Below are 23,218 nucleotides of genomic sequence, written 5' to 3'. Positions count from 1 at the left end.
AATCAATGCTTGATTCTGCCTTAATATGTACCGCAATGTCAGGTGGTTCTGCGCTGGAATTTGGCAAATTTTGTGAGGATATTGGGGTTCTTTTTAATTTGACCCTTAGCGAAAGTGGGACGTAGTATTTGAACACTCGAGGGTTTACAGAACTTCACCAAGTTCTACTGCGTATAAACCAGGAAGTATCCCTAGAGGACTATCTCAACTCATTGGAACGAAATGATCTCGATACCCTTATCAATTGCATTGATATTCGTGGCAGAACACCGCTTATGTGGGCTGTCGAGTTTGGCTGGTCTGGTGTAACGCAGATCCTATTGGACTATGGTGCTGATCCCTATCGAGCTACTACCACTAAGCGAGGAAGCTCTACTTTACTGCACCTTGCAGTTGCCGGGCCGAGGTCGCAATTCTTGAGAGCGGGGTTTCTAGAGGTCATTGAGCATTTGCTTCAAAGGGGAGTTGATGTCAATGCTAAGGATCATGAAGGATGGACGCCACTCCACATTGCAGCGTCATGGGGAACATGTGATCTCCGAAGTCTCTTCAGCTACCCTGCCTTGGACTGGAGCGTTCTTACCGATGATAATATGTCTGTAGATGCTTTGTCTCCAGTCGAGCAATATTCTAATTTCACACTAGCTAGAATTTACCAGAGCTAGTAGACTGAAGCTTCCCTCGGGACAGCTGTTTATATACATTTTGAGAATATTGAAGCCCCTTTCTGATAATATGTCTTTATCATCTTCTACATTACCTCGGTATATTGGCCTAGTTCTGTCTCCATCTAACTCGTAAAGACAACCTAAACGCCTGACCAGGTATATATAGTGATGGTCGATTTCAGTATCAGCAGCAGGAGGCTCTGAAGAGCCATTTAACGCAGCATTGCGATAGATCAAATCCAATTTATGTGAATTTTGTAGATAATTGGTACGGTCGGCTGGTTTTTCTTTTATAAAACTATCAATGAAGGAGCCTGGATCTATTATTTTCAGTTGATATTATATGCCACGCGGGGTGAAGCATAATGTCCTACCGATTTCTTTGGTGTCTAAAGTGTTGCAAACGCAATGCAATATAGCATAAGACCGCAGGTATTGTTTATAGTCTGTTTCAGCCAGAGGATGCCTTCTTTGGGAATGCTGTGTTCGATTCTCTGCTCTGCATACGCAGGGTAGTTAGGTAATATAAGGATCAAGGCTTCGACGGGATTTTGGATACCAAAACGAATGTTATCCAGTTGATCTGCTTCCAGAGACCAAATATTAATAAATTTGAAAATCTGAGGAATACCCATGTTGTGCATCAAATTCGTGAAGATTTGAGGATCGGATTCCAGAGGAATGAAGTGTTTTTCGTACTCCATTTTGAGTCGCTGAAACTTGGTCGTGGAATATCAAGCTTGATGGAATTTATCGTAGCTCTTGCCGTTGGCAAGCTCGTTATTTGAGAATCAAGTGGTAAAGCGGGGTAAAGGGTTGAGTTGTACCACAAGGCAACGCACACCTAAAGGCTAACATTCGTACATATCACGTGATAGTTAGTTAGTTTGTTTACTTTCTGTATCGCACGTTTCATTGAACACCGCATCTCGTCAACATAACGACCTGCAAAACGGTAGAGTTATCTTAGCGAAACCTGCTGACTTATCGGTTGCCTGCTTGAATCACTGAGAAGCTGCAATCATCTCTGCCTAAACTTTATGTTTCTTCTTTAATGAGGGCACACGTCTATCTATATCCCAGAACCCTGATATTGTCCCTTCTGACTTATCTCTCTCTAAAACTGGGAAATGTTGAACTGGTGGGCTGTGATCCCACTGCTCATATCAGTTACAGCTGGCTGGCTAGGCTATCAAATTAAGCCGGAGGGTTCCGCCCCTCAAATTCCACCCACAATGCCCCAGGACGCGCTCCAGGAACTGCTCCAAGAAGTGAGCAGCGAATGGACTACCCCTCAGGATCGGTTTCTAGGAGAGCCGCAGTTCTGGATATATTATTCGTCTGGTCCTGGCGTGACTGTCAAAGGATGGCCCTCCCAAGGCGGAATCTATACGCTTGATGTCTCTAGCCGAGTGGAGATAGAGTTCTTGGAATTGGACCCATTCAACAATACAAGGCGTCCAACAAATTCCGATCCCAACTGGCAACAAAAGGAGAATGCACATTGCGATCGTAGTAAGTTACATCAAACAATACCTTTATTAGAACGCTATATATTTCTAACTCCTAATAGTGCGATATCTTAGCCCGACATGGTGGCCAACCGAATTGGCATGGCTTGAAAGTGGAATGTCCGGCATGCTTGATGAAAGGTCTAACAATTATGTTCGGGTCGGTTGGACTCCGGATGGTGGGGCGTGGGTTTGGAAGACAACAAAAGAGGGCGCTAGTAAGAAAGGTGGAGCAATGCTACAAAATGCCCGTACCATGGAGGAGCGTTGCTTGGTGATTGAAAGGCTAGGAGGAACTTTCTACGCCAACCCGAAATATTGCCCTTTTCTTGACCTTCCTTGACGGGTGGTTGTTTGATTTTCGGTCAGAGTGTATGCTGCCGCGGGTGTCTTCTATCAAAGACATATTACCTAACTACTGTTGATTTTTTAGTCAAGAATGTAGTGATTTCATATGATCTATTTCATATTGAGGCCTTAGATCCTTTAGTATCTAATCTCCGGCTCGACCCTACCGGTCCAAGTTCCGTTTTGGTACTAGTGCTTTTAGTTCGTATTTACTAAAATTATAACCCTTCTTCCCTGCATGTTACAAAGTATGCACACATTTACATGAAAAATTATGTACGTAAAATCAGGTAAAACAGTTTTTAATTGTGAGTTACTATGCAATTGGTGAATACTGGCTAGGGAACTCCTATACGTGTATCTGGAAATACTACATCACATCAAATCCAGACACAGTTAGCCTCAAGTGTGGGTACCTCCCAGAGTATACAGGCCGTACTAGGGCGTACAAAGCCTACATGTATCTTGCCCTTACACTAGCCCATGCCCCACTCTATCGACTTGACTCCAGCAAGCGAAATGAAGGGACTAGTGAACACGCCACAGGGTTACTTCCAGGAGCGGGTTTCAGGAGCTATTCGCAGCCTTCGATATAGAGTAGTAGCATCTGCAAAAGGAAAATATAAATATCTAGTCCTTCTCTTCGAAAGGCCATGCTCTACTTGGTCAGAGTCTCAGCACCATGAAGAATCTGCTTCCAAGTCTGGCCTTGGGGGCTCTGCTTTTGGCTCCAGACGGAGTCATAGCAGCAGCCTTCGACTCCCAGATCCAACGATGCCCACAGTCTTGCTCTATCTCTGGTGCTCAGGTGAGTGACTGGACTTCTTACCATTCGCTTGACCGCCTCGATATCTGTCTATCCCCAGTCCTATTCAGCTTCAACATTCACAATGACTTGGATAATCATCAGGTTATCAAAGCCTGTACCGCCGGCGACGCTTCAAGCAACGGCACTGTGTCTTCTACATGCTCCTCTATGACTTCTTTTTCCGAGAACTTGCGTTTGGCCTGGGACTCAAAAGACCCTGATTCTGCTTCATCTTCCGCGATCTCTCAGGTCTTGCTCGCATTGCAAAGCCAAGTCGAGAATGATCCCAGCTGTGGAAATTCGACAATACTGTTTGCCCATTACGAGGGTTTTGTTGCCGCCTTGTACATTGGTGCTGCCTTCGATAGTCTCACAGCGACACGCAATCTTATATCTCAGGTGTCCAGCAATCAGGAATCCATTGCTGGCGGCACCTTCAGCGCTCAAGTTTGTGGAAGTACCCGAGATGCATCACGGACAAATGGGTTGATGATATCGGAGCAAAATGAATATCGAACTGTTCAGTCAGCCGTACAAAGTTGGTCAAATGCTACGTGCGTTGAGGAGTTCACCAACACCGATGTTGTTAGCGACGTAAAATTTCGACAGTCGCCCAGACAGAATATCACAACCATCAATGGTAAGAGAGTACAAAAGAGGGCCGATGCTTGCTCTTACACGACTGTTGTTTCTGGGGATGGTTGCGCTAGCCTGGCCTCCAGATGTGGTATCACTGCTGCTCAGCTGTCCACATACAATCCAAGCTCGACACTTTGCTCTTCCTTGGCCGTTGGTGAAATCATTTGCTGCAGTGAAGGTTCAGTACCAGACCTGTCACCTCAGCCCTCTTCAGATGGAACTTGCTACAGCTACACTGTCAAGAGTGGTGATGACTGCCCCGACCTCGCGACAACTTGGCACACCACTCAAGACAAAATTGAGAGCTACAACAAAGACACCTGGGGCTGGATGGGATGTGCTAATCTACAAGCAGAATCTACTATCTGTTTGAGCTCTGGAGAACCCCCAATGCCAGGGGGTCTTGACTTACGAATCCAGATAAGAACGGGGAGATCCCGCGCACTTAGTGACGCGAAAACGTTCAGGTATAAGCAATCCTCGTCACCTAAGTCCGAGTTAAATCCATAGACTTTAGGAAGCTGAGCGGCGCCTGACTAAGGACAGAGTGGCGGCTGATGAGTTGCACGAATGATAGTGGTCCGGTTGATAACAGGAGGCTGCGGAGCTTGCCATCGCATTCGTCCTACCGGAGGGGTCGCATATCGAATCCTGGCAACAAGTAGGAATGGGTCAGTATTCTGTGGAATTCTTGAGGTAAGCGTAATCAGCGACCTACCCCAAAAAAACATTCAGCCTCGACGTGCTGTTGTAATATCCTTGATATTGTGCGTATCCTAGATCAACCACAGGATTGTCTGCTTGTAGATGTGCTCCCAAGCAAGCCGTGGTACATATCAAAATCGTAAAAAGAGTGCTGCGGGGAAAATGAATAAATTCATGCCGAAATTGTGCTGCCAATGACCCAAAAATAAGCAACCAAAATGCCAACGAGAAACGTGCAAATTCAGAAGGAAAACTTCTGGGTGCTGTCGCTTTTATCTGACAGTGTGTGCCAAAAACAGATCCGCCATTTTGCAACGCTGTCAACGCAGTACAAACCTTCTCACCTATTTACGCAAAGCTGACTTTTAGTGAAAAAAAGTGTGACATGACTAGCGACCTAGGTCCAGGTGTTGATGTTAAAGCTCTTTGCTGAAATGAACTTTGTGTTGAGGTCAAATTGACGTTAAGGTTGAATCGCGCATGCTGCCTCAAAAACTTTACGCAAAAGACTTACGGCGGAGATGGGGTTGATAAATGAAGACTAACGTCAGGTCTTTGTACCTGCTCTTGTATATAAGAAGCTCAGTTCCCTCATCGATAGGAGTTTCTATTCACCCAGATGACCTGACGTTCTAAGTTTAATTCATTGGAAGTGCACGCCTAGAAGTATGAGCGCCAGCAAGCATAATCGCAGACCTCCTACCATATAGGTCAGTAAAGCACCGCCCCTTCAAGCTGATTCAGTCTCCGAGACATCTACAGTGGATCAAGCTTTCCCGAAGCCGTTGAGAACCAAAGAGAAGACGGCAACGCTTGATAACGAGAAATATCGCTCGAGTTCGGGAGCCTTGCATGAAGATCCATGGAGCATACTTGAGCCCATTGCAAATATCAAATTGGATCATCCATATGTGCTGGCTCGATACAAGGAAGACAAAGGCAGACTTGTCCAAGTGCAGAAACTGGAGCTGCAAGCATTCTCCGACCTTGGATTGCAACGAACGCTGAATCGCATCTCTCACCCCATTTTCCGGTCATTACTTGGATGCTATCATCATGATGATTCGGTGTTTTTGGCCTAGGAGCATGTAGAAGTTTCCGTCACTCAGATTCTGGCAACGAAGCTCGTGATCACGGCGAGTGAGATCATTACAATTGTCAAGCCAGTAAGTAGAGTTACATATTATATCACAATACGAGCGATCGCTGATTATGAACAGATACTCGAAGGAATTCAGTACCTGGCTGAATGCGGGAGGGTACTGGCCACTTTGACAATGAATACCATCTTTTTCACTCAGTCTGGCAAGGTCAAGATAGGTACGCATATCAAATTAACCCCAGTTTTCAGACTTCTTACTAACCGTTCCATTCACCAGTGGGTATCGAGGACAGCTGCGAGATAAGTGCTTGGGAAATGGATGCTGCGACAATGAAGCTGTACGCTTTAGCGGATATTGTAATCAAGCTGATGGGTAAATGCCATTCGACGCATAAGTGGCCTGTCGAGATTGAAAATCTGCCTGATCAGCTTAGAAAACGCCCTTTGAGAGAGATCCTGCAGGTGATTGCCCCCCTCCTCTTCAATGTATCAAGGCTGATGTCCCAGACAACCCCTTTTCAGCAAAGGCCAAGTCCAGAAGAGTTGAAATCGCTTATCAACTTGACGAATACAATCGTGTATCACCGAATCGAAACTCATTCTCATCGTATATAAGAACATCATTCTCCAATGCGACCCATCCAGCCCGTCGATGATAGGCAGCTTTTTGAATACAAAAAGATGAGCAGCATGTCTGGTTGCTCAGTAAGGATGGCGATGCCTATCGTAATTGGACAACTTTTCTTTCGATTTCTCTAGCGGCAAGCTGCTTACATTGCAATCATAACACAAATGTTAGAAAATTTTCCGGTTCATTTTCGGTTTCTATTCAAAACTTGAGGGTATCAAATTTCAGACAATTGACGTCAAAGTTCAGCTCTGAGTCCCGTCCCTAGTGTACACAGGAGTCTGAATGTGTAAATTGTACGCCACGACAATTGAGAAGTTACTCTGGTGGAAATTAAGTATAAAGAATTAGTCGCAAGACAAGTTCAATAACAGACGTTCATCCAATCATCGAGTTATCGTGTACATTCAAGTCCAGGTACTGTACACGTTGCTTTTACGTGCAAAACCTTTCGAGGAGCATTTGGCACTCTTTCGAAGCTTCGGAAATTAGACTTTTATTCTGACGGATTCCGTCTGTTCTAGTCAGCAAATGGCTATCAATATCAAACCAATCTTGACCTATTGATGTACAGAGAATCTCGAAAATAGATTACCCCCCGGACACACACGCTTTCTTTCCAAGTCCCTTACAAATCTTGCGTTAGGATTATTCTGGCTATATAAAGCCCCTTCCCGTGGGAATCACGTCTTACTATTGGCTACGGGACAATCTAGAGCCCGGCCGACTCGGACTAGGGGCCAAAGTGAGTCTCTGGATATTAAACGTGTGTGTCTGGAGGAAAATCTGTTTTCGAAATCCACTGTAAGTACGGCGGCTCTTCTATCTTCATCCCAATTTTCGCAGAGTGGCATTGTCTGTGCGATTAACTCGTTTGTGGCTGGGTTATTCTACAAATTTTGTTGCATCCTTTTATGATACTTGTTATCAATGAATTACCATTGCCAAAAAGCAGTCGTAATGCAACAGAATACAGTACCGAACTCGAGAATTTGAAACTCCAAAGTATGGCGAAGACCTTTTCAATGATTTATCAAATTTTCACGCATATTTCAATCCCCGATGCTTTGCTCAATCAATGACCTTCATGTTAAACCACTTGTCCAGTTTAAATGTGCCGCGAATGCCAAAGATAGGTATCATTGATGGCTTGTATTGCGGCGGGAAGCACGACAGGAGCAAGGTAACGGCTGAATGCTAACTGGAGAAGTGGACGGGGAGTATGAAATAGCCTTCCAATGATTGCCCTTTTCAAGATCTGGAACAATCGGGTCCATGGCTGCTGAATCACCAAATTCAGGAGTTCCGGTGCATACTGGTTGACCTTCGGGAAGAATATTACGCGCCAGACCATTGAGTTCAACATTCTTGTATCATTGAACTGATTAATTTAGTGATTCTATTGATTGATCGTTCGTTAGTGAGCGAGCCTATGACGCGCTAGTTTAGATAAATGAGGGCTTGTGTCGATTTAAGATATCTTTTGGCGGCCACTTAAGCAATACAGAGGCAAATTTCCAGCCACTAGGCGTGCGAGTCTTTAAATATTACTGCTGTCAAATTGGCGATAAAGATTTCAAAAAATGTTAGATCCGATCTGAAATACAGGACTTTCATGTCTCTCGAGTCTCATTAGATAATATTCCTTACCAAAATCCTGCTGTCTTCGTCAGTGCCAGTGTTTAGACATTATCGCTCGTAGTAAGCGCTTACTTCAGATCACAACCGAATCATGGTAGAAGCAGTCGCCAAAGAGCATAAGGAAGAAGAGAAACATCTCAAAGAACAAGCGTAAGTATGCTTCTGATTGAGTTGCAAATATTCACCTCACCTTTCGCATAAAAAAAAAGTAGCCAAACATAAATCATGACCTCTACTTCAGAAGGCTGGCCACTTTCAGAAGACTGGTTGGGATGTCGCTCCTTTCGCCAATCGAATCAAAGCGTACAAGAGCACGCACCATATCTCTAGGAGTTTGGATCCTATTCTATTAATGGCTCTAAGGAGAAGAATGGCCCTTAGGGCTTTTGTTCATTCTAGAACTTTCATCCAGGATGTACAAAGCAGAGACATTCAGCGTACAGAGCTTGCGACAGAAGAAGTTCCTATTATACTTGCCTCTTCCCCAAGAATCGACTTTCATATACTAGCTGTAGGCAATTTACAATTCAGCCTTGACTCTGAGATATTCAAGTACCTACTGCGTGCGACGGTAACTTGGTCTGGTTATAATTCGCTATTATATACGCTTCTTCCATCGTTGCAGATACATGACTTGATGTAGAAAGTACAGGTAGCATTCTCACATGTAGATTACTACCAGCGATCCGAAGTTGTGGGATTTCTAGGCGCCTGGTGCATGCCAGAAGAACTAGCCAAGACTTCCGTAAGTGAATTTCACGTAAATTACATAGAATCATATAGCATTATCGTAATGTAAGTTACGAATGCGGTCAAAGAAGCGGTCTGTGGAGCGGTCTTAAGAGCGGTTCTGTGAGCGGCTTGACTTAAGGCGGCCCCAGGGGCGGTCATCAAGGCGGTCTTAGAAGCGGTCCTCGGTCAACCCAAAATGAGAGCGGTCCCAAGAGCGGTCCCGAGAGCGGCATAAAAAGCGGTTTGGAAGCGTGTCTCAACTGAAGGCGGAGCTTACAGAACGATGTATTGGGGCGCTAAACTAAAAGAGGCAAAACTAACCGCATATAGTAATTCACAGGTCCGCCGTTTACATGATACATATCATATGCCTAGCTTGACTCCGGAGGCACAGAGAGATTCTGATGCAGCTCCTTTCGCTGCACAGCACCAAAGCGAAGATTGCCGGCATCGAAGACCTGTAATTATCGTTAGCTTGTGCGATTGTAAACTCCAAGAATATGTCACTCACTGCATAGATAGCCTTCAGGAAAGTATCTCCCAGGATGTCCATGGTCATAGTGCCACGACTCTGGATGCCTCCGTAGACATAACCAGACTTGGCCTCAGCAAATCCAAGATCTTCCTTTTGCACAACAAACTGCGTATCACCAACAGCAAAAGATATAACAGGCAACTTATTAGCCGGTGTGTTGGATGGGAAGATCCATCCCTGGCTCTCATTGTCATACTCTGCCCCCGGGATAGCATCATAAATGGCCTGACAAGTCTCATCGTCCACCAACGCCAAGGTAGTTCCTGTATCCGCAATAGCCTTGTTTCCAGCCCGGGCAATCGACTTCCCATTCACCGTCGCCGAGGCAGAATCGAACATCCAGAATCCCTGACTGTTATCGACGGGAGTGTAGTAGATCTCTGCTTCGGCGGCCTTCACCGTGTCCTGATCAATATAACCGAAAGTATAGAACGACTCGCCCTTATCCGGCTCATCAGAGTCTCTCCACGACCCCAACTTCGCGGTGAAGAGCTCAGCCGACTTCGGGATATCGGTCTGCGAAATCATATTCTCCACAGGCGTGCTGACGGGCTCGGGCTTGACGGTATTGATATTACCGAACGCAAGTCCCAGCAACCCATCGCCAGCACCTTGTTCAAATTGCTCGGACAATAAATCAGCGATCTCAACGGCCTGGCCTTTGACCACCAGCCCACCGATATTGACATTATCGTTGCCGACCGAGCCAGAGGCAGAAGAGCCATCACCGTACTTGATCTGCCACGATGAGCCTTCTTTCTCTTTGTACGTGCTCGACTTGGTCGGATCGAAGATTGTATGGTTTTTGTACGCCGACAAAGTCTTAGACGGCAACTCCGTGGACCAAACCTAGACAATCTTAGCAACGTTCATATCGCACGGAGAAGAACGAAAGAAATCCACTTACCCACAGATCCGCAGATCCGGTATCGAAGTCCAAACTGAGCGTCTGGGCAGGTGTGCCAATAGCAACTTGTGCAAGATACATCGAATCATTCTGCACGTCGTTGGCACTCACTTGCCCAACCTGATCGCTAGTAGCATCCTTCTTCTGCAGCACCTGCTGCAACCGAGCACGGCCTCCCACGGGCTTATTGGTGTACTGTCGGCCACTTTGCACCATCCTGGTACCGAGAAAATACGGGCCTTCCTTAGTCGGCGTGAAGTGATACTTGCGCATAGCATACAAGTACGACTTCGTGCCGGACTTCTGGTAGTGCGGGTTCGCGATGAGGTTGATTCTAGGCATGGTGGGGGACTTGGATAGTTTTGATTTGAGAAATTTGAGCATGGATGGCTAGAGCGCGGGGTCTCCCTAAGTATTTATACTATAGGATGTTATCATGCAATGAACTGGGGCTTGAAACAAGCGTCGTCATGGCTTTTAAGTATTGCGACGTTTAGAGAGGAGGCTAGTCATTTTTTGGATGGAAACCAAGTCTAGAAACCTGAATTTCCGTCATTGCAGGCGACTCAGGGTTAGTGTTGTTTCAGCAGCGTGATATGGCGCCAGGGTGGCATCCGATCTGCACGGCGTTGCGGACTCCGGTCAGGCGGGGGTTTTCGGAATATGCAGGGATTATACAGGAAAATACACGATAAGCCTTTGCAAGTAGAACAAGTAACTCTATTTCAATTACAAAAGTACATTAAAACATCATCTGCGCCGATCCCTAACAAAACCGTCCCTAATACCCGAATCACCAATAACAACCGTAGCAAACTAGCAACGTACACACCCGTGGACACTCAATCCACACGATTATCTCCTGCGAGTCTTAGACTTAGTTGCGGGAGCACTGGGGGCCCGGGAGCTGGTGGCAGAAGCAGTCTTGCTACCACCCTTGACGGCCTTGACCTGTTTGGTCGGCTGTGAAAGAAGTTAGAACCCAAAATAATAGATAAATCGATCAGACAAAACTTACAGCAGCCCCGTTCTTAGCCTTCTTCTTGGCAGGGGGCGCTTCTTCTATCTCTTCCTCCTCATCACGATCACGACCACGGCCCTTGCCCTCACTGGGGTCGAACTCCTTCGCCACAGTGTTCAGAAGAGTAGTGCAGCGGCGACCAATTTCCACGGGTGTCCGACTCAGCATGAAGAAATCGAATCGGAACAAAGGCGAATCACGAATCTCTTCACGAATGTTTTCGTACAAATCCTCACCCTCGACTCCATACTTGTCCAGCATGATTAACAAGAATCGGTCCTCATCCTCGGTGTAGACCTTTTTGTTGGTAGTGGACACGGTGTAGTTGATCTTGAGCTGCTGTAGCGGCACGCGGTACATCTCCAACTTCTTGCGGAGCATCTTCCGCTGATGATCTATCTTCCGCACCTTCTCCTCACCCTGATCGATGACTCGGAGATACTTCGGATAGTCCTGGATCTCGGTGTATCGGCGCCAGAAGACTTCGGCATATTCTTTGATCTCATTGGGATCCTTGCTATCCACCTCAGTAGCGATACCCTTGTAGTCAGTGCGACCAAACTTGGCAGATCCGTTGATAAATTGCTGGAAATCGCGTCGGTTCCAGGTTGCAAAGCCTTCTTCTGACATACGAGCTTTCTCGGCTTGCTCTTCCTCAGTAAGCGGGACAGAGTTGTCAATTTCCTGTTGCTCAAGGTCCCGCTCAGCCTCTCTGTCACTAAGCTCCTCTTCGGGCCCTTCAGGCAATTGAGCCTTGTAACCAATCTCCTTGTGAAAATAGGCCGTCTCCTTTTCTTGGAGCTCGTGGAGACCAGGGGGGAAGAATTGCCAGTCGTGGACAGTGATTTGTTTAGGAGCACGTGGTACCTTGGGCTTTGTGTCGGCGGTTCGGCCTCCAGTGGCCAAGGCTTGACGGTAGTATTTATCGATGGAATAGAATTGCTCTTTGCGCTCACGCTTGGCTGGGTTGATCCAGCTGATGCCGATATCCTTCTTCCGCTCGGTGAAATCTTTGCCGTTCCATTCATATGCACTCTCAGAGGAGAATTTCTGCAAGTCATCAATGCCGAGGGTCTCGTACTTCTTGCTGAGCTCTGCAGTTCGTTCTTCGCCTTTACGCAGGATAGTCTCGATATCCTCATCTTCGGCGAGCTCGGTTGCATCTTCACCCTTGGTGTTGAAGACGTTGGCAGCACCGTGCTGAATCATACCAAGGAGGTCGTCTTTCGAAGATGCTTTTCCGGCCTGTTGTCCGGAACGACCTTGTTGGATGACAAGCTGATCCAAGCGCAGTTTCTGAGCTGCTCGCTCCAGAACCTTCTCTTCAATGGCGTTCTCTGTGATAAACCGGAAAACTTTAACCTGCTTGGTTTGACCAATGCGGTGGGCTCGGTCCATGGCTTGCAAATCAGCTTGCGGGTTCCAGTCACTGTCGAAGAGAACCACGATATCGGCTGAGGTCAAGTTGATACCCAGACCACCCGCTCTGGTGGTGAGAAGGAAAACGAATTTGTCGGAACCGGGCTTGTTGTAGTCATCAATGGCAGCGATGCGGTCCTCGTGTGCCGTGGTACCATCGATACGGCAGTAGTTGTAGTCTCGGAAACAACAATAATCTTCCAAGATATCTAGTACACGACTCATCTGAGAGAAGATAAGGACACGACTACCGTCCGCTTGCATGCGCTTCAAAAGTTTGTCCAGAATGACCATCTTTCCGGAGTTGAAAATAAGATGTTCGTCAGTCGTATATGGAGGACCTGGTTCAGCTCCCTCGAACAGGTAAGGATGGTTGCAACACTTCCGCAGTTGCATGACAATGTTCAACAGGCGGGTCTTGGACTCGCGCTTCCCAGCGGCGCCGTTGACGGCATCAATGTCTTTCTCAAGAATTTTCTGGTACCACCTCCGTTGCATTTCGGACATAGGAACATAGAGATTTAGTTCCTTTTTCGGCAGTAAACTCTTCTCGACATCACTCTTCACACGTCGAAGCAAGAAAGGCCGGAGAACACGGTGAAGTTGCTGTACCACGGTGTCTTGGTCGGAATCTTGGTTGGAGAACCACTGGTCAAACGCCTCCGAATCGCCGAAGACATCGGGAAGAAGGAAGTTGAGTAAAGCCCACAGTTCATGCAGATTGTTTTGTAGCGGAGTACCAGTAATCAGTAGCCGATTGCGGGAGTTGAAAAGGCGGATGATTTGTGACAACGATGATTCTTCGTTTTTGATCCGATGGGCCTCGTCGATGATAATGTATTCCCAGGCGAACTTCTTCAGGTGCGACTTCTCACGGAGGATCATCTCGTAACTGGTGATGCAAACATCGAACTTTTCCTCGACTAAGCGCTCATTGATCAACTGCTGTCGTTCTTCTTTGTTACCCTGCAGCACCAGGACATCGATGTCCGGGGTCCACCTGGCGAACTCTCGCTTCCAGTTGTCCAGGGTTGACTTCGGCACGACGACCAAATGAGGTCCGTTGATATCACGAATGTAACGTAGATAGCCCAGGAATGAAATCGTTTGCAGGGTCTTACCGAGACCCATCTCATCGGCCAGGATACCCGAAATACCGTTCTCATGTAGCGAAACTAGCCAGTTCAAGCCTGCAACCTGGTAATCACGTAGCTCACCACGGATAAATGATGGTGACTCTCGGAAGACAGTAGTGGTATTGCCGCCCTGCTTCTCATCTTGTAGCAGCTCTGCGTCTTCCTCTTGTTCGGTCCTGCGGCGCCGCTCACTACCAGCACCCCCAGTGCGCTTAGTACCCTTGCGGGCCTTTTCCTCTGCCTCTGCATTTTGTCGGTCGATTTCCGCCATAATCTGCTTAATCTCAGGGTTTGGATTCGTCTCGATGAAGTGGCGGAACAGGTCAGTGAGACCGAGAAGGTATCGGAATCGGCGAATCGAATCATCCTCCTGCGAAACACCATGTATCAGCAAATGGGTCATCAGCAATCTTACGTTATAGTCCATACCTTTGTATTATCGAGGCGGCCATGCTTCTTGCCTAGGATGCTTTTTCTGAGGTGGTTGGCCTCAGATCTGCGCCTACGTCCATCGGCCGCGGCGTCGCCCGCAACGCTGCTTGCAGTGGTGTTTGCATTTGTGTCAGAGTCCTATCAAATGATTAGTAACGCCCTCTAATAAACAGCGTTGTGAACCAAAGGTGTCTTTACCGTGTAATCTGGGGTGTCTTGGCGGCTCTAGATTGCGAAAGTGAAAATTAGCATGAGCTTAAAGCAAAAAAAGCAAAAAAAACACATAAGAAATCATGCAGAAGTTCATTCTATACAAGCGAGTAGACACAACCTCACATACCGTCATTTGCGCGTCGGCACTATCCACGGGCACCAAGGGGACCGTGTCGTCATTTGTATCAGTCATAGGAGTATTCGCCTGCGAGACAGGATCAGACGCGAGGGCAGGAGCCATGTTTTATCTGTGGTGAACAGAATAGGTGCGCTGGCTATTTAAGCACGTATTTAAGCGTGCAACAAAGAATATTGGAAGCGCGACACTAGTCGGGTCGCGTAGTGCAGGAAGAAAGAACCAGCTGCGGTCGAAGTGGTGAGGAGGTGAGGGAGACTGTCTAGATATAGCAAGACGAATTCAAAGGTTGAAGCAATTCATAAAGGGGGGTCCTAAAGAATGAATGCTATTGAATAATTCTAGGAACGACCTCGGGAGGGTATTCAAAGCGCGTCGACGGCAAATGAAGATACCGCCTTTCGGTAGGGCCTACGGTATGGAATATTGTTATTCCGTCGGAAAGTGGGCTTCTCGTTACCGGGCCAGGTCATCTGCAACAACCTTGAAAGTTCCTCCGTTGACACATCTTGGTGCTTATTGTTGCACAGGTAGGCGACCAACTACCTGATTTGTCTGATTTTGGCTGTACTGGTCCTTGTTTGTTATATTATTTGAGTCTCTTTCATTCCAACTGCTCTCTTGCATCACCGCAAGCTCCTCGCTATCGCCATTTGTCCACCGACGAACGACGCACGGCATTAGAAGTTGTCCACACAAACACTTTTGTCCTCAAACCCGTTGCCCAGCAGGGCCTTGACATTGCTCCCTGCCATGGACTCCATGAGGTCCCTCAACACCTCTCTTCCGAGCTCGACACCCCGCCCGCAACCCCCGGAGCTACTCCTCCAGCAATTCAAAGCGGCGGCTCTGTCTGTCACAAACCTGTACAAGAATGCAGTATGTGAACAAGCCCATGCAAGGTCATCAGGATACCAGGAAGCGATAGAGGATCTGCTCCACTTCCTTGACCGTGAGAACCTCGGTCTCGGAGACGGAGAGGGGTGGAAGGTCCGACAATGGGCAACTGAAAAATGCGACGGAACTGGATCACAGAGCAGCGATGAAGATACAGAGGCCGACAAGCGTGACCGAAGTGCTACTCCGGCTACTGTCCGCAAAGAAAAACCTACACCCGAAACAATTTCTCGTCAGCCCCCCACTTCAGTGCCCGTACCCGCATCTAAGCCAGAGTCAATCACTCCTCCCACACAACTCCACGAAACATCTTCTTTCGCCACACCTGCCGTCTTCACATTCTCTGCCGGTCCTACATACCCACAGTGCCAGGAGCTCGACATGGATGTGCAGTCGTCAGACAACTCATCTGCGACCATGCAAGACGCTCCTGTGAGCGTCTCGGTGATGCCCCGCAACAGTCGGCCACACCATCGTCACAACAACCACCCACGATCCAACGCGCGCATTTCGCCACGGGAGTCCCCCGCTAGTATTGGGTCCAAGAGGAAATTCACTTTCCCGGATTTCTTTGATCTATCAGGACTTAACAACGGACGAGATATGTCAGGAGGGGGTGGGAAACGAGGCCGCTTTACCTAGGGCTTGCCCTGGGTAAAGCATTATATGATGACGAAGTGACGACCATTCCCTTCTGATTGTCACACAGTGGCTGGTTGAAATTCCGGGTATGAAGGTGCTTTTCGGGTGCATAACAAGGGACTTTTTGCATATGGCTTTTTTTCTTTTTGGCTGTTGTCTTCCTTGGGTTTCTTTGTTCTTTTCTTGTCTCTTTTTCTTATTCAATTCCCTCTTCCCCTTGTCATATAGCATATAGATGCGGATATTCCCAATACCCGGAGTGGCAATTATCATTGGCTTGCAACTAAATAACAATCAATATCTTACAAAACTTCCAACCTGCATTTCGCTACCAAACAGCCTGCTCGACCCCGGCCTTCGTCACATCCATATGCTTCGGTATATGTTTGATACACAATACTCAATTAAACGCCCGCCACAGCCCCATTCCCACTAATGTCGCTGAAATCGAGAAGATCCCCAACTTTCGCGAGCCCATCTTGTATTTTGAGGGGCCTTGCATGATGGCCTTCTCTTGTTTCCGGAGATTGGCCATTCCAGTGTAGTAGCTGTAGACTCCCAGGCCCATAAAAGCAGCAGATCCTGTTGCAGAATGTCAGTACCAAATGCTTGTAATACCAGCGCGAATCACGGGCTAAAAATAAACATACCAGTCACTCTGCAGGCCAGACAGTCGTCGTACTTGTCCTCGGCCAGAGCCTGCTTGGCGTCTTTCAGCTGGGTAGCCATGGCGCGCTTTTCAGAGGAGATGAATGTGTTTAGATCGTATTAAAATATATTCGGGACAAGAACAAGAAACAAACGCGCACCGTACCACCAGAGCCCGGTTAGTATGACTTGATGTCTGTTGTCTCGAAAAAGTTATCGGAAAGCGGAAATCCGCGGCAAAACACGAGAGCTATGCAATCTACGCCGACACATGGATCTCATCATCAGACAACAGTCACCATGAGCGGCGAGATTGATGCCGTTTACATATATGACGAGCAAAAGTGGGGTATTCCGCGCCGGCTTGCAAGACCACACTAACCCGTCTTCCCAGCGCCCCTCTCGTCGAACATGTGTATCGATCCCGCCCGCCCTCGGCCTCCGCCATCCTGCCCCTCTACCTTGCCCATGCCGAACCACGCCCTTCCTTGCTGTACATTCCTAGCGCTTCGCCGCCGGTGACGGTATTCTCGACAGTTGAGTCGAATTTGTTGTTTCTTGCAATAAGTGAAGTCGACACGGAGCCGCTTTTGGCGCTGGAGTTCCTGCATCGCGTGATCGATGTACTTGAGGACTTTGTTGGAGCACCGCTGCTTTCAACTAAGATCCAGGCCAATTATGACGTTGTTGCGCAGCTTATTAATGAAATGTGCGATGGAGGAATAGTATGCAATACCGAACCCAATGCGTTACAGGAGGTTGTTGAGGTTCCCGGGTGGATGGGGAAGCTGCTAGGTGGGATTGGGTGAGTAGCCTTGACTTGACAAACGATATTCTCTGGCATTAATGTGTTCGCCTGACTTTAGTACATCTACGCCAACACTAGGATCTACCAATCCTCTCAAGCAATCTCTCGCTGCCGGCAGTGCATCACAAGGACCCGCCATTCCTTGGCGACGGCCCGGTGTACGGCATACCTCTAATGAGCTATATGTCGACATCATTGAATCCCTCTCTGTTACTATGGCTCCTTCAGGACGGCTGCTGTCTGCATTGGTGTCCGGGACCATTGCATTCACTGCGAAAATATCGGGAGTCCCGGACCTACTGCTTTCGTTGTCAGCGCCGGGTGGCCAGCATGTCCTTGGTCGCAAGATCGAACTACCGGTATTTCATCCATGTGTTCGACTGGCTCGATGGAAGGAACGGCCGGGTGAGCTCAGCTTCATACCTCCCGACGGGCGGTTTATCCTGGCTGGGTACGAAGTGGATCTCCTTCCCATAGATCCTGACCTGGATGAGGCACCAAGCCATATGGAAAAGCTTTTCCTACCTGCTATTGTGGATATCCGTAAATCACTCGGGTCATCTGGTTCCGAATTTGAGGTTCGACTGACTTTGAACCCAAACTTCCCGGGCCAAAGCTCTTCACGGCCTGGAGCTACCCGAAGCGGATCCGGGACATCAACACCGTCATTCCTAGGCGGAGGCGGAAGTGGAAGCTCCGGACCGGCCCTTGAAGAGGTTGTCGTCAGCGTACCGATCTCGAAGTCTGTCCGCCATATCACGGACATGCAGGCCAGCCGTGGTGACGCTCAATTCTCCCCCTCAAGTGGGCTCCTCGAATGGCGGGTTCCCACTGGCAAGGATGCCGGAACACTGACTGGAACTGCCACACTGCGTTGCGGTGTCTCGGGCTATCCATCAGCTGATGATGACCTTGATGGCAGCGTCGAGGATGCCGACGAAGATGCCAATGCCAACCTCCTGCAAGGCTATTACGAGGCGCCTACCTCCTACAACGATGCATCTGCCAGCACATCAAAGAAAACTCGATCCTCAGACCCCTCCAAGCGCAAAAAGAAGAAGAAGAAGTCCACAAAGAAATCCTCCCGTTCCGCTGCCTTACAACCAGAAGACGCGGAAGAAGACCCCGTTGCAGCTACCACCCCATCCCCAAATCCCTCCATACACAAAACTCCCACACCCCCTCTCCGATCACAATCCCAGGATAACGCCCACCTCCCCGCGTTCTTCGCTCCATCAGCTACATCCCGCACCCCACGCAGAACCAAAGCCCAGGTCAATGCAAGCCTAATGCCTAACTCGGCGTCGGTATCCTTCTCCGTGCGAGGCTGGCTCCCCTCTGGTATCAAGGTGGAAAGCCTCAACATTGACCAGCGTCGCAGCCGCGGCTTAGGCGAGGGCGTCAAACCATACAAGGGTGTCAAGTACCTGTGCGTGAGTAATCGCGGCGTGGAACGGCGCTGCTAGAGCCAATGTACTTGACTTAATTCCTTTTTCGGCTAGCTAGATGAACCGAGGCATTTGTCTGATTGGATAGCGCATTTGACAATCACTGCATTTGACAGCACGAATGATGATACGAATGTTGGATCTGTCTAGATTCTCAATGAGCGGTGTACCTCGTAATGCTGTAGGCTAGTGGGGTTCTTGTTGTTCCCAATTTTGGGATGTATGGCTCCAATTGGAGCCATTCCAATTCCTGATGTCTAGATAAGCTACACACTCGCTACACGATAAAAAGCCTCAAAAGCAAAAAAAGACTTGAATGGATTACAAATATACATAGCTCTCAAATATTCGTAACAAAAGCATCAATCACCAAAAGTAAGAAGAGCAACTAAATCCAACAAGTACATACTTACCTACATGGCAAATTTATTTACGTGGCACTATAGCAAAAAGATCCTGAAGTCATCCACACGTGCTAATCCAAGTCGAAGCCCAATTTCTCCATAGCGAAATGAGGAGTGATTGGCCGTAGATCGTAAGCGGGGTATCCAAGTTCAGGGGTAAACGTTCATGTTCACGTTCACAATTTCGCAGATCGGCGTTCGAGGATCTGGAGGACGACGTAGGCAACTATTAAGGGTTAGACTGTGATTTCCAAAAGCTTTGATAGGAATGATCTGCTGGTTGAAATGATTGGAGAAGAAGTGTGAAGATGCAGTCCTAGGCGGGGATAGAACGGGATCAAGCCAGCACATGAGGTTAGGGGTATATAGGATAGGCAGAGATTATGCGTCTTCATCGTCGGAACCATGCAAGGAGCCACTGGGTTGGTATAGGGATCTCACAGTTCGCTTCTCGTCTGAAGAAAAAAAATTCTCCAAGATTGACTGAACCCACCCACGAGACGGATTTGTGCAAGATGTGGAAAATATCCACAGAAATGGCAAAACCATGGCAAGAAGAACAGAAAGGAAATTAGAAAGGATCACTTACTGGCAGCAAGAGCAGTAGCTCTGAAGGCTCCAGCCTTCGCACTACCTCCACCCAAAGTGAAGATGCAGCGCAGCAAGCCCATACCCAGCTTTTTGCCGCTGCGGTCAAAGTCGGGGCTCAGAGCGCTAGCAGCATTGAACGTGCTGATCTTTCCGGCATACGGGGGGTAGCGGATAGCCAGGATACCCTCCAGCCAGCTTGGGCTGGAGGTGATGGTGCGACGGTGCACCCAGACGTCAAAGCTAGCGCGGCCGCGGTAAGCACCCTGGCCACTCTCGCCGACACCGCCAAAGGGCAGGGTTGGGATGTGCAGCGCGGCGTCGTTGCAGGAAACGCCACCGGAGCGGGTTCCGGCAATAACTAGGAGAGAGGGTTAGAATAGATGTCTTTGCGGTATCAGATAGACTGAAAACAAAATGGAAACTTACTCTTCTCGACATCAGCCTTGTTACCGAAGGGGTAGAGACCTAGCGGTGTGCTCTGGACGCTATTGGCCACGCTGATGGCTTCGTCGAGGCTATCCACAGCCAAGATGGGGATGAAGGGACCGAAGCTCTCCTGCGAGCACAGGGAGTCCTCAACCGAGTCGACCAGGACAACGGTCGGCTCGATGAAGAGCTCCTTCTCATCCATAGTGCCACCCATGACGATCTTGCCCTTAGTATTATCAAGCATGGACTTGAGGCGGTTGAAGGCGGGCAAGTTGACGATGCGCGCGTAATCAGAGGAGCCCTTGGAACCATTGGGGTAGAACTCCTTGTAGGCATTCTTGAACTCCTGTACGACCGCCGGAACAAGCGACCTTTCGACCAGCAGGTAGTTCTGCGAGGTACAGATCTGGCCGGCGTTGAGGAGCTTACCCCAGAGCAAGCGGCGGGCGACGAGACGCGGGTTCGCGCTCTTGGCCACGATGGCTGGGTTGATACCACCCAGCTCGAGCACGACGGGAGTCAGATTCGGTGCAGCGGCCTTGGCGATGATGCGTCCAACGCCGGCGCCGCCTGTGAAGAAAATCTTGTCCCACCGCTCGGCGAGCAAGGTCTGTGTCTCGGGGATGCCGCCCTGGAGAACCATGTAACATGAGGGGTCGAGGCTCTCCTCGATGATCTTCTGCATGACCGCCGCGCTGCGGGGGGAATTTTCGCTGGGCTTGATCACTACTGTGTTTCCGGCGGCGATAGCACCGATGACGGGGCCGAGGGTCAACTGGAAGGGGAAGTTGAAGGCACTGGAATAGGGAAGAGCCTTGTTAGCCTTCGGGGGGTATTCTCAGGCGCATCGTGGGGGATGGGGGTAGCATACCCAATGACCAGCACGGTACCCAGGGGATCCTTTCTGATCTTGGGGCTCATGAACTTGAAGGCGAGATCAATATCGTTGGCCTTCTCATCCTTGGCCCATTCGTGCAGGTTGCGCGTCGTGAAGACAATGTCGTTCAGGAGCCATCCGCTCTCTGCGAGGTTAGTTTCGAACCGAGGCTTGTTCAGGTCCTGGGTGCAGGCCTCCATAATGGCCTCCTCATTATCTTTAATCCTGTGAAAATGTTAGTTGATTGACAAGGAAGACAAGAGAACCCAGTACTCACGCCCAGTATAGCTTGCGCAGCTGGACGAGACGGAACTCCACATCACGGGTCTTGTTCTCATTAAACGCCTTGCGGGCCGTGGCGGCGCGCATAGGAATCTCCTCCAGCGGAGTAGTCTTAAATTCAGGTAGTTCGACCATGATGAAGATAAATTAAGATAAATTAAGGTTAGAAAGAGAGGTGGAAAGTGAGCGGTTGTCTACGGATATTATATGAATAAGTGGATGTGGGCCCCGATAATAGCATAATGGGATCTGCAACGGCTATACCTAAAGTAATTTTACCTAGGCAAATTCCACTACGGAGGGCACCACTCTGATATCAATATCCCTCCGTACGTATGTCTATGTCTCCATAATTTATGCCATGTCTCCGTACTCCGTACCCCTATTAGGTGAAGGCTCCGCACATGCCCCAAGCTCTCGGCTCATTCTTGTTTTTGGTCTTTACCGATGCCTCCTTTTTTATGTTTATTCTATTTGAGGACATAAATTCAAGGACTAACCGGTATTGAGTGTCACGCCGAGATAAAGAATAACCGCGGCTTCACACGAAGTGCGCTAGAGTATGACCGGCATGATGCTTCCTGCAATCCCATTATGTTCTAGACGAATTAAAAAGTGGAGCCAATCTTATTTTGATTATTAATTTGTGCCGTCTTGGTCAACTAACTAGATGTAGTTAGAGACATATTTAGTTATGTTCCAGTTATCCAGTCCTGGGGGGAATTTAGTAAACATATTTACAGCATAACAACCACAAAAGATAGCAGTGCATGGAGTTATTGCCAATTACACTGACCGCAATTTCCAGCTGTATGTACATTAGCCGCAAAAGAGTAAACGAGAACAATAATAGTCGATCGATACCCAATTCCAAGTAGATAATTAGCCTTTGCCCGGCACAATTTTGTCTCAAACATTCTTCAGCCGATGCCCCAACCAGCTCCCACCTAATCCAGGAGTATGCAGGCGCTTTCTTTGCCCTAGGATAACAATCCTGATATTGGATAGTGCGGGTATAGGCCCTTAAGCTTGGTACTCTTAGTTGCTATATTATTGTAGTCCCTAGACGGGGTCGCCAATAGTCGTGCTCTTGAATCCATGCATCCATGTGTGATGCAGTATATCACCTCCTTGCCTAGAATCTCGCTTACTACATTACACTGTACATAATGAACTTTGTCCTACCGGCTCTTATTATCGTCACAGACAATTAGCGTGCTAATCGCGTACTCTATCATTTGATTTCGGAGGTGGACATGGATAGATTGTGGGATTCCTAGCTGAGTACGGAGTACAAAGTAGATTCTGCAGAAGTGGCACCATCTGATAGGCTTTGAATAAAATATCGGGATTATCGCGAATCGCGATCCATGGACCTCAAGATGCTATTTTGTACACGTAAGCAGCCGTTCACCATAAATCATGTGACTATATCTCTTGATCCCTGCCTGTCCAACACGGGTACTCCGAATCTTACACCTTTTTCACTATTTTGGGGTTCACTGTTTGCATTTTTCTGTCTATAACAGTGACACGACAAAACAATATCCAACAAAGACACTGGAAAAGACAAGAAAGACACAAAAAGACCCAGAAAGACACCGTATCCAT

At 48.2% G+C, this 23,218-nt stretch overlaps 10 protein-coding genes across 10 annotated transcripts; 5 read left to right on the top strand and 5 right to left on the bottom strand.

Annotated features, from left to right (window-relative positions):
* Positions 1 to 1,057: 1,057 nt before the first annotated feature.
* Positions 1,058 to 1,372, bottom strand: N7518_010164 (uncharacterized protein; the record flags this gene model as incomplete). The annotated part of the gene is made up of 1 exon (XM_057191090.1): positions 1,058 to 1,372. One exon carries the CDS (start codon positions 1,370 to 1,372, stop codon positions 1,058 to 1,060), a length of 315 nt encoding a protein of 104 aa, XP_057037226.1.
* Positions 1,373 to 1,903: 531 nt separating this feature from the next.
* N7518_010163 (uncharacterized protein) lies at positions 1,904 to 2,522 on the top strand (the record flags this gene model as incomplete). The annotated part of the gene is made up of 2 exons (XM_057191089.1): positions 1,904 to 2,183; positions 2,242 to 2,522. The coding sequence occupies 2 exons, from the start codon at positions 1,904 to 1,906 to the stop codon at positions 2,520 to 2,522; spliced, it is 561 nt and encodes a 186-aa protein (XP_057037225.1).
* A 687-nt stretch (positions 2,523 to 3,209) lies between these two features.
* N7518_010162 (LysM peptidoglycan-binding domain-containing protein) lies at positions 3,210 to 4,484 on the top strand (the record flags this gene model as incomplete). The annotated part of the gene is made up of 1 exon (XM_057191088.1): positions 3,210 to 4,484. The coding sequence occupies one exon, from the start codon at positions 3,210 to 3,212 to the stop codon at positions 4,482 to 4,484; it is 1,275 nt and encodes a 424-aa protein (XP_057037224.1).
* A 905-nt stretch (positions 4,485 to 5,389) lies between these two features.
* N7518_010161 (uncharacterized protein) lies at positions 5,390 to 6,396 on the top strand (the record flags this gene model as incomplete). The annotated part of the gene is given in 3 exon segments (XM_057191087.1): positions 5,390 to 5,746; positions 5,762 to 5,999; positions 6,059 to 6,396. Coding segments are annotated over 3 exon segments (933 nt in total), but the record flags the coding sequence as incomplete, so codon positions are not given.
* A 2,757-nt stretch (positions 6,397 to 9,153) lies between these two features.
* Positions 9,154 to 10,566, bottom strand: N7518_010160 (pepsin-like aspartic protease; the record flags this gene model as incomplete). Its single annotated transcript, XM_057191086.1, has 3 exons — positions 9,154 to 9,240; positions 9,294 to 10,166; positions 10,225 to 10,566. 3 exons carry the CDS (start codon positions 10,564 to 10,566, stop codon positions 9,154 to 9,156), a joined length of 1,302 nt encoding a protein of 433 aa, XP_057037222.1.
* Positions 10,567 to 11,079: 513 nt separating this feature from the next.
* Positions 11,080 to 14,686, bottom strand: N7518_010159 (uncharacterized protein; the record flags this gene model as incomplete). Its single annotated transcript, XM_057191085.1, has 5 exons — positions 11,080 to 11,187; positions 11,243 to 14,170; positions 14,230 to 14,370; positions 14,431 to 14,457; positions 14,573 to 14,686. The coding sequence occupies 5 exons, from the start codon at positions 14,684 to 14,686 to the stop codon at positions 11,080 to 11,082; spliced, it is 3,318 nt and encodes a 1,105-aa protein (XP_057037221.1).
* Positions 14,687 to 15,334: 648 nt separating this feature from the next.
* Positions 15,335 to 16,120, top strand: N7518_010158 (uncharacterized protein; the record flags this gene model as incomplete). The annotated part of the gene is made up of 1 exon (XM_057191084.1): positions 15,335 to 16,120. One exon carries the CDS (start codon positions 15,335 to 15,337, stop codon positions 16,118 to 16,120), a length of 786 nt encoding a protein of 261 aa, XP_057037220.1.
* A 400-nt stretch (positions 16,121 to 16,520) lies between these two features.
* N7518_010157 (uncharacterized protein) lies at positions 16,521 to 16,849 on the bottom strand (the record flags this gene model as incomplete). Its single annotated transcript, XM_057191083.1, has 2 exons — positions 16,521 to 16,702; positions 16,771 to 16,849. The coding sequence occupies 2 exons, from the start codon at positions 16,847 to 16,849 to the stop codon at positions 16,521 to 16,523; spliced, it is 261 nt and encodes an 86-aa protein (XP_057037219.1).
* Positions 16,850 to 17,068: 219 nt separating this feature from the next.
* On the top strand, positions 17,069 to 19,042 carry N7518_010156 (putative AP-3 adaptor complex subunit mu; the record flags this gene model as incomplete). The annotated part of the gene is made up of 3 exons (XM_057191082.1): positions 17,069 to 17,112; positions 17,163 to 17,573; positions 17,635 to 19,042. The coding sequence occupies 3 exons, from the start codon at positions 17,069 to 17,071 to the stop codon at positions 19,040 to 19,042; spliced, it is 1,863 nt and encodes a 620-aa protein (XP_057037218.1).
* A 562-nt stretch (positions 19,043 to 19,604) lies between these two features.
* Positions 19,605 to 21,742, bottom strand: N7518_010155 (hexadecenal dehydrogenase; the record flags this gene model as incomplete). The annotated part of the gene is made up of 5 exons (XM_057191081.1): positions 19,605 to 19,654; positions 20,018 to 20,377; positions 20,446 to 21,245; positions 21,320 to 21,550; positions 21,603 to 21,742. The coding sequence occupies 5 exons, from the start codon at positions 21,740 to 21,742 to the stop codon at positions 19,605 to 19,607; spliced, it is 1,581 nt and encodes a 526-aa protein (XP_057037217.1).
* Between the last annotated feature and the right edge of the window lie 1,476 nt (positions 21,743 to 23,218).

Source organism: Penicillium psychrosexuale, assembly GCF_028828465.1.
Source record: "Penicillium psychrosexuale strain IBT 29551 chromosome Unknown utg000006l, whole genome shotgun sequence".
Lineage (NCBI taxonomy): Eukaryota > Fungi > Ascomycota > Eurotiomycetes > Eurotiales > Aspergillaceae > Penicillium > Penicillium psychrosexuale.
The sequence above is the reverse complement of the archived record's forward strand: the minus strand, read 5'-3'. Positions and strand labels throughout refer to the sequence as shown.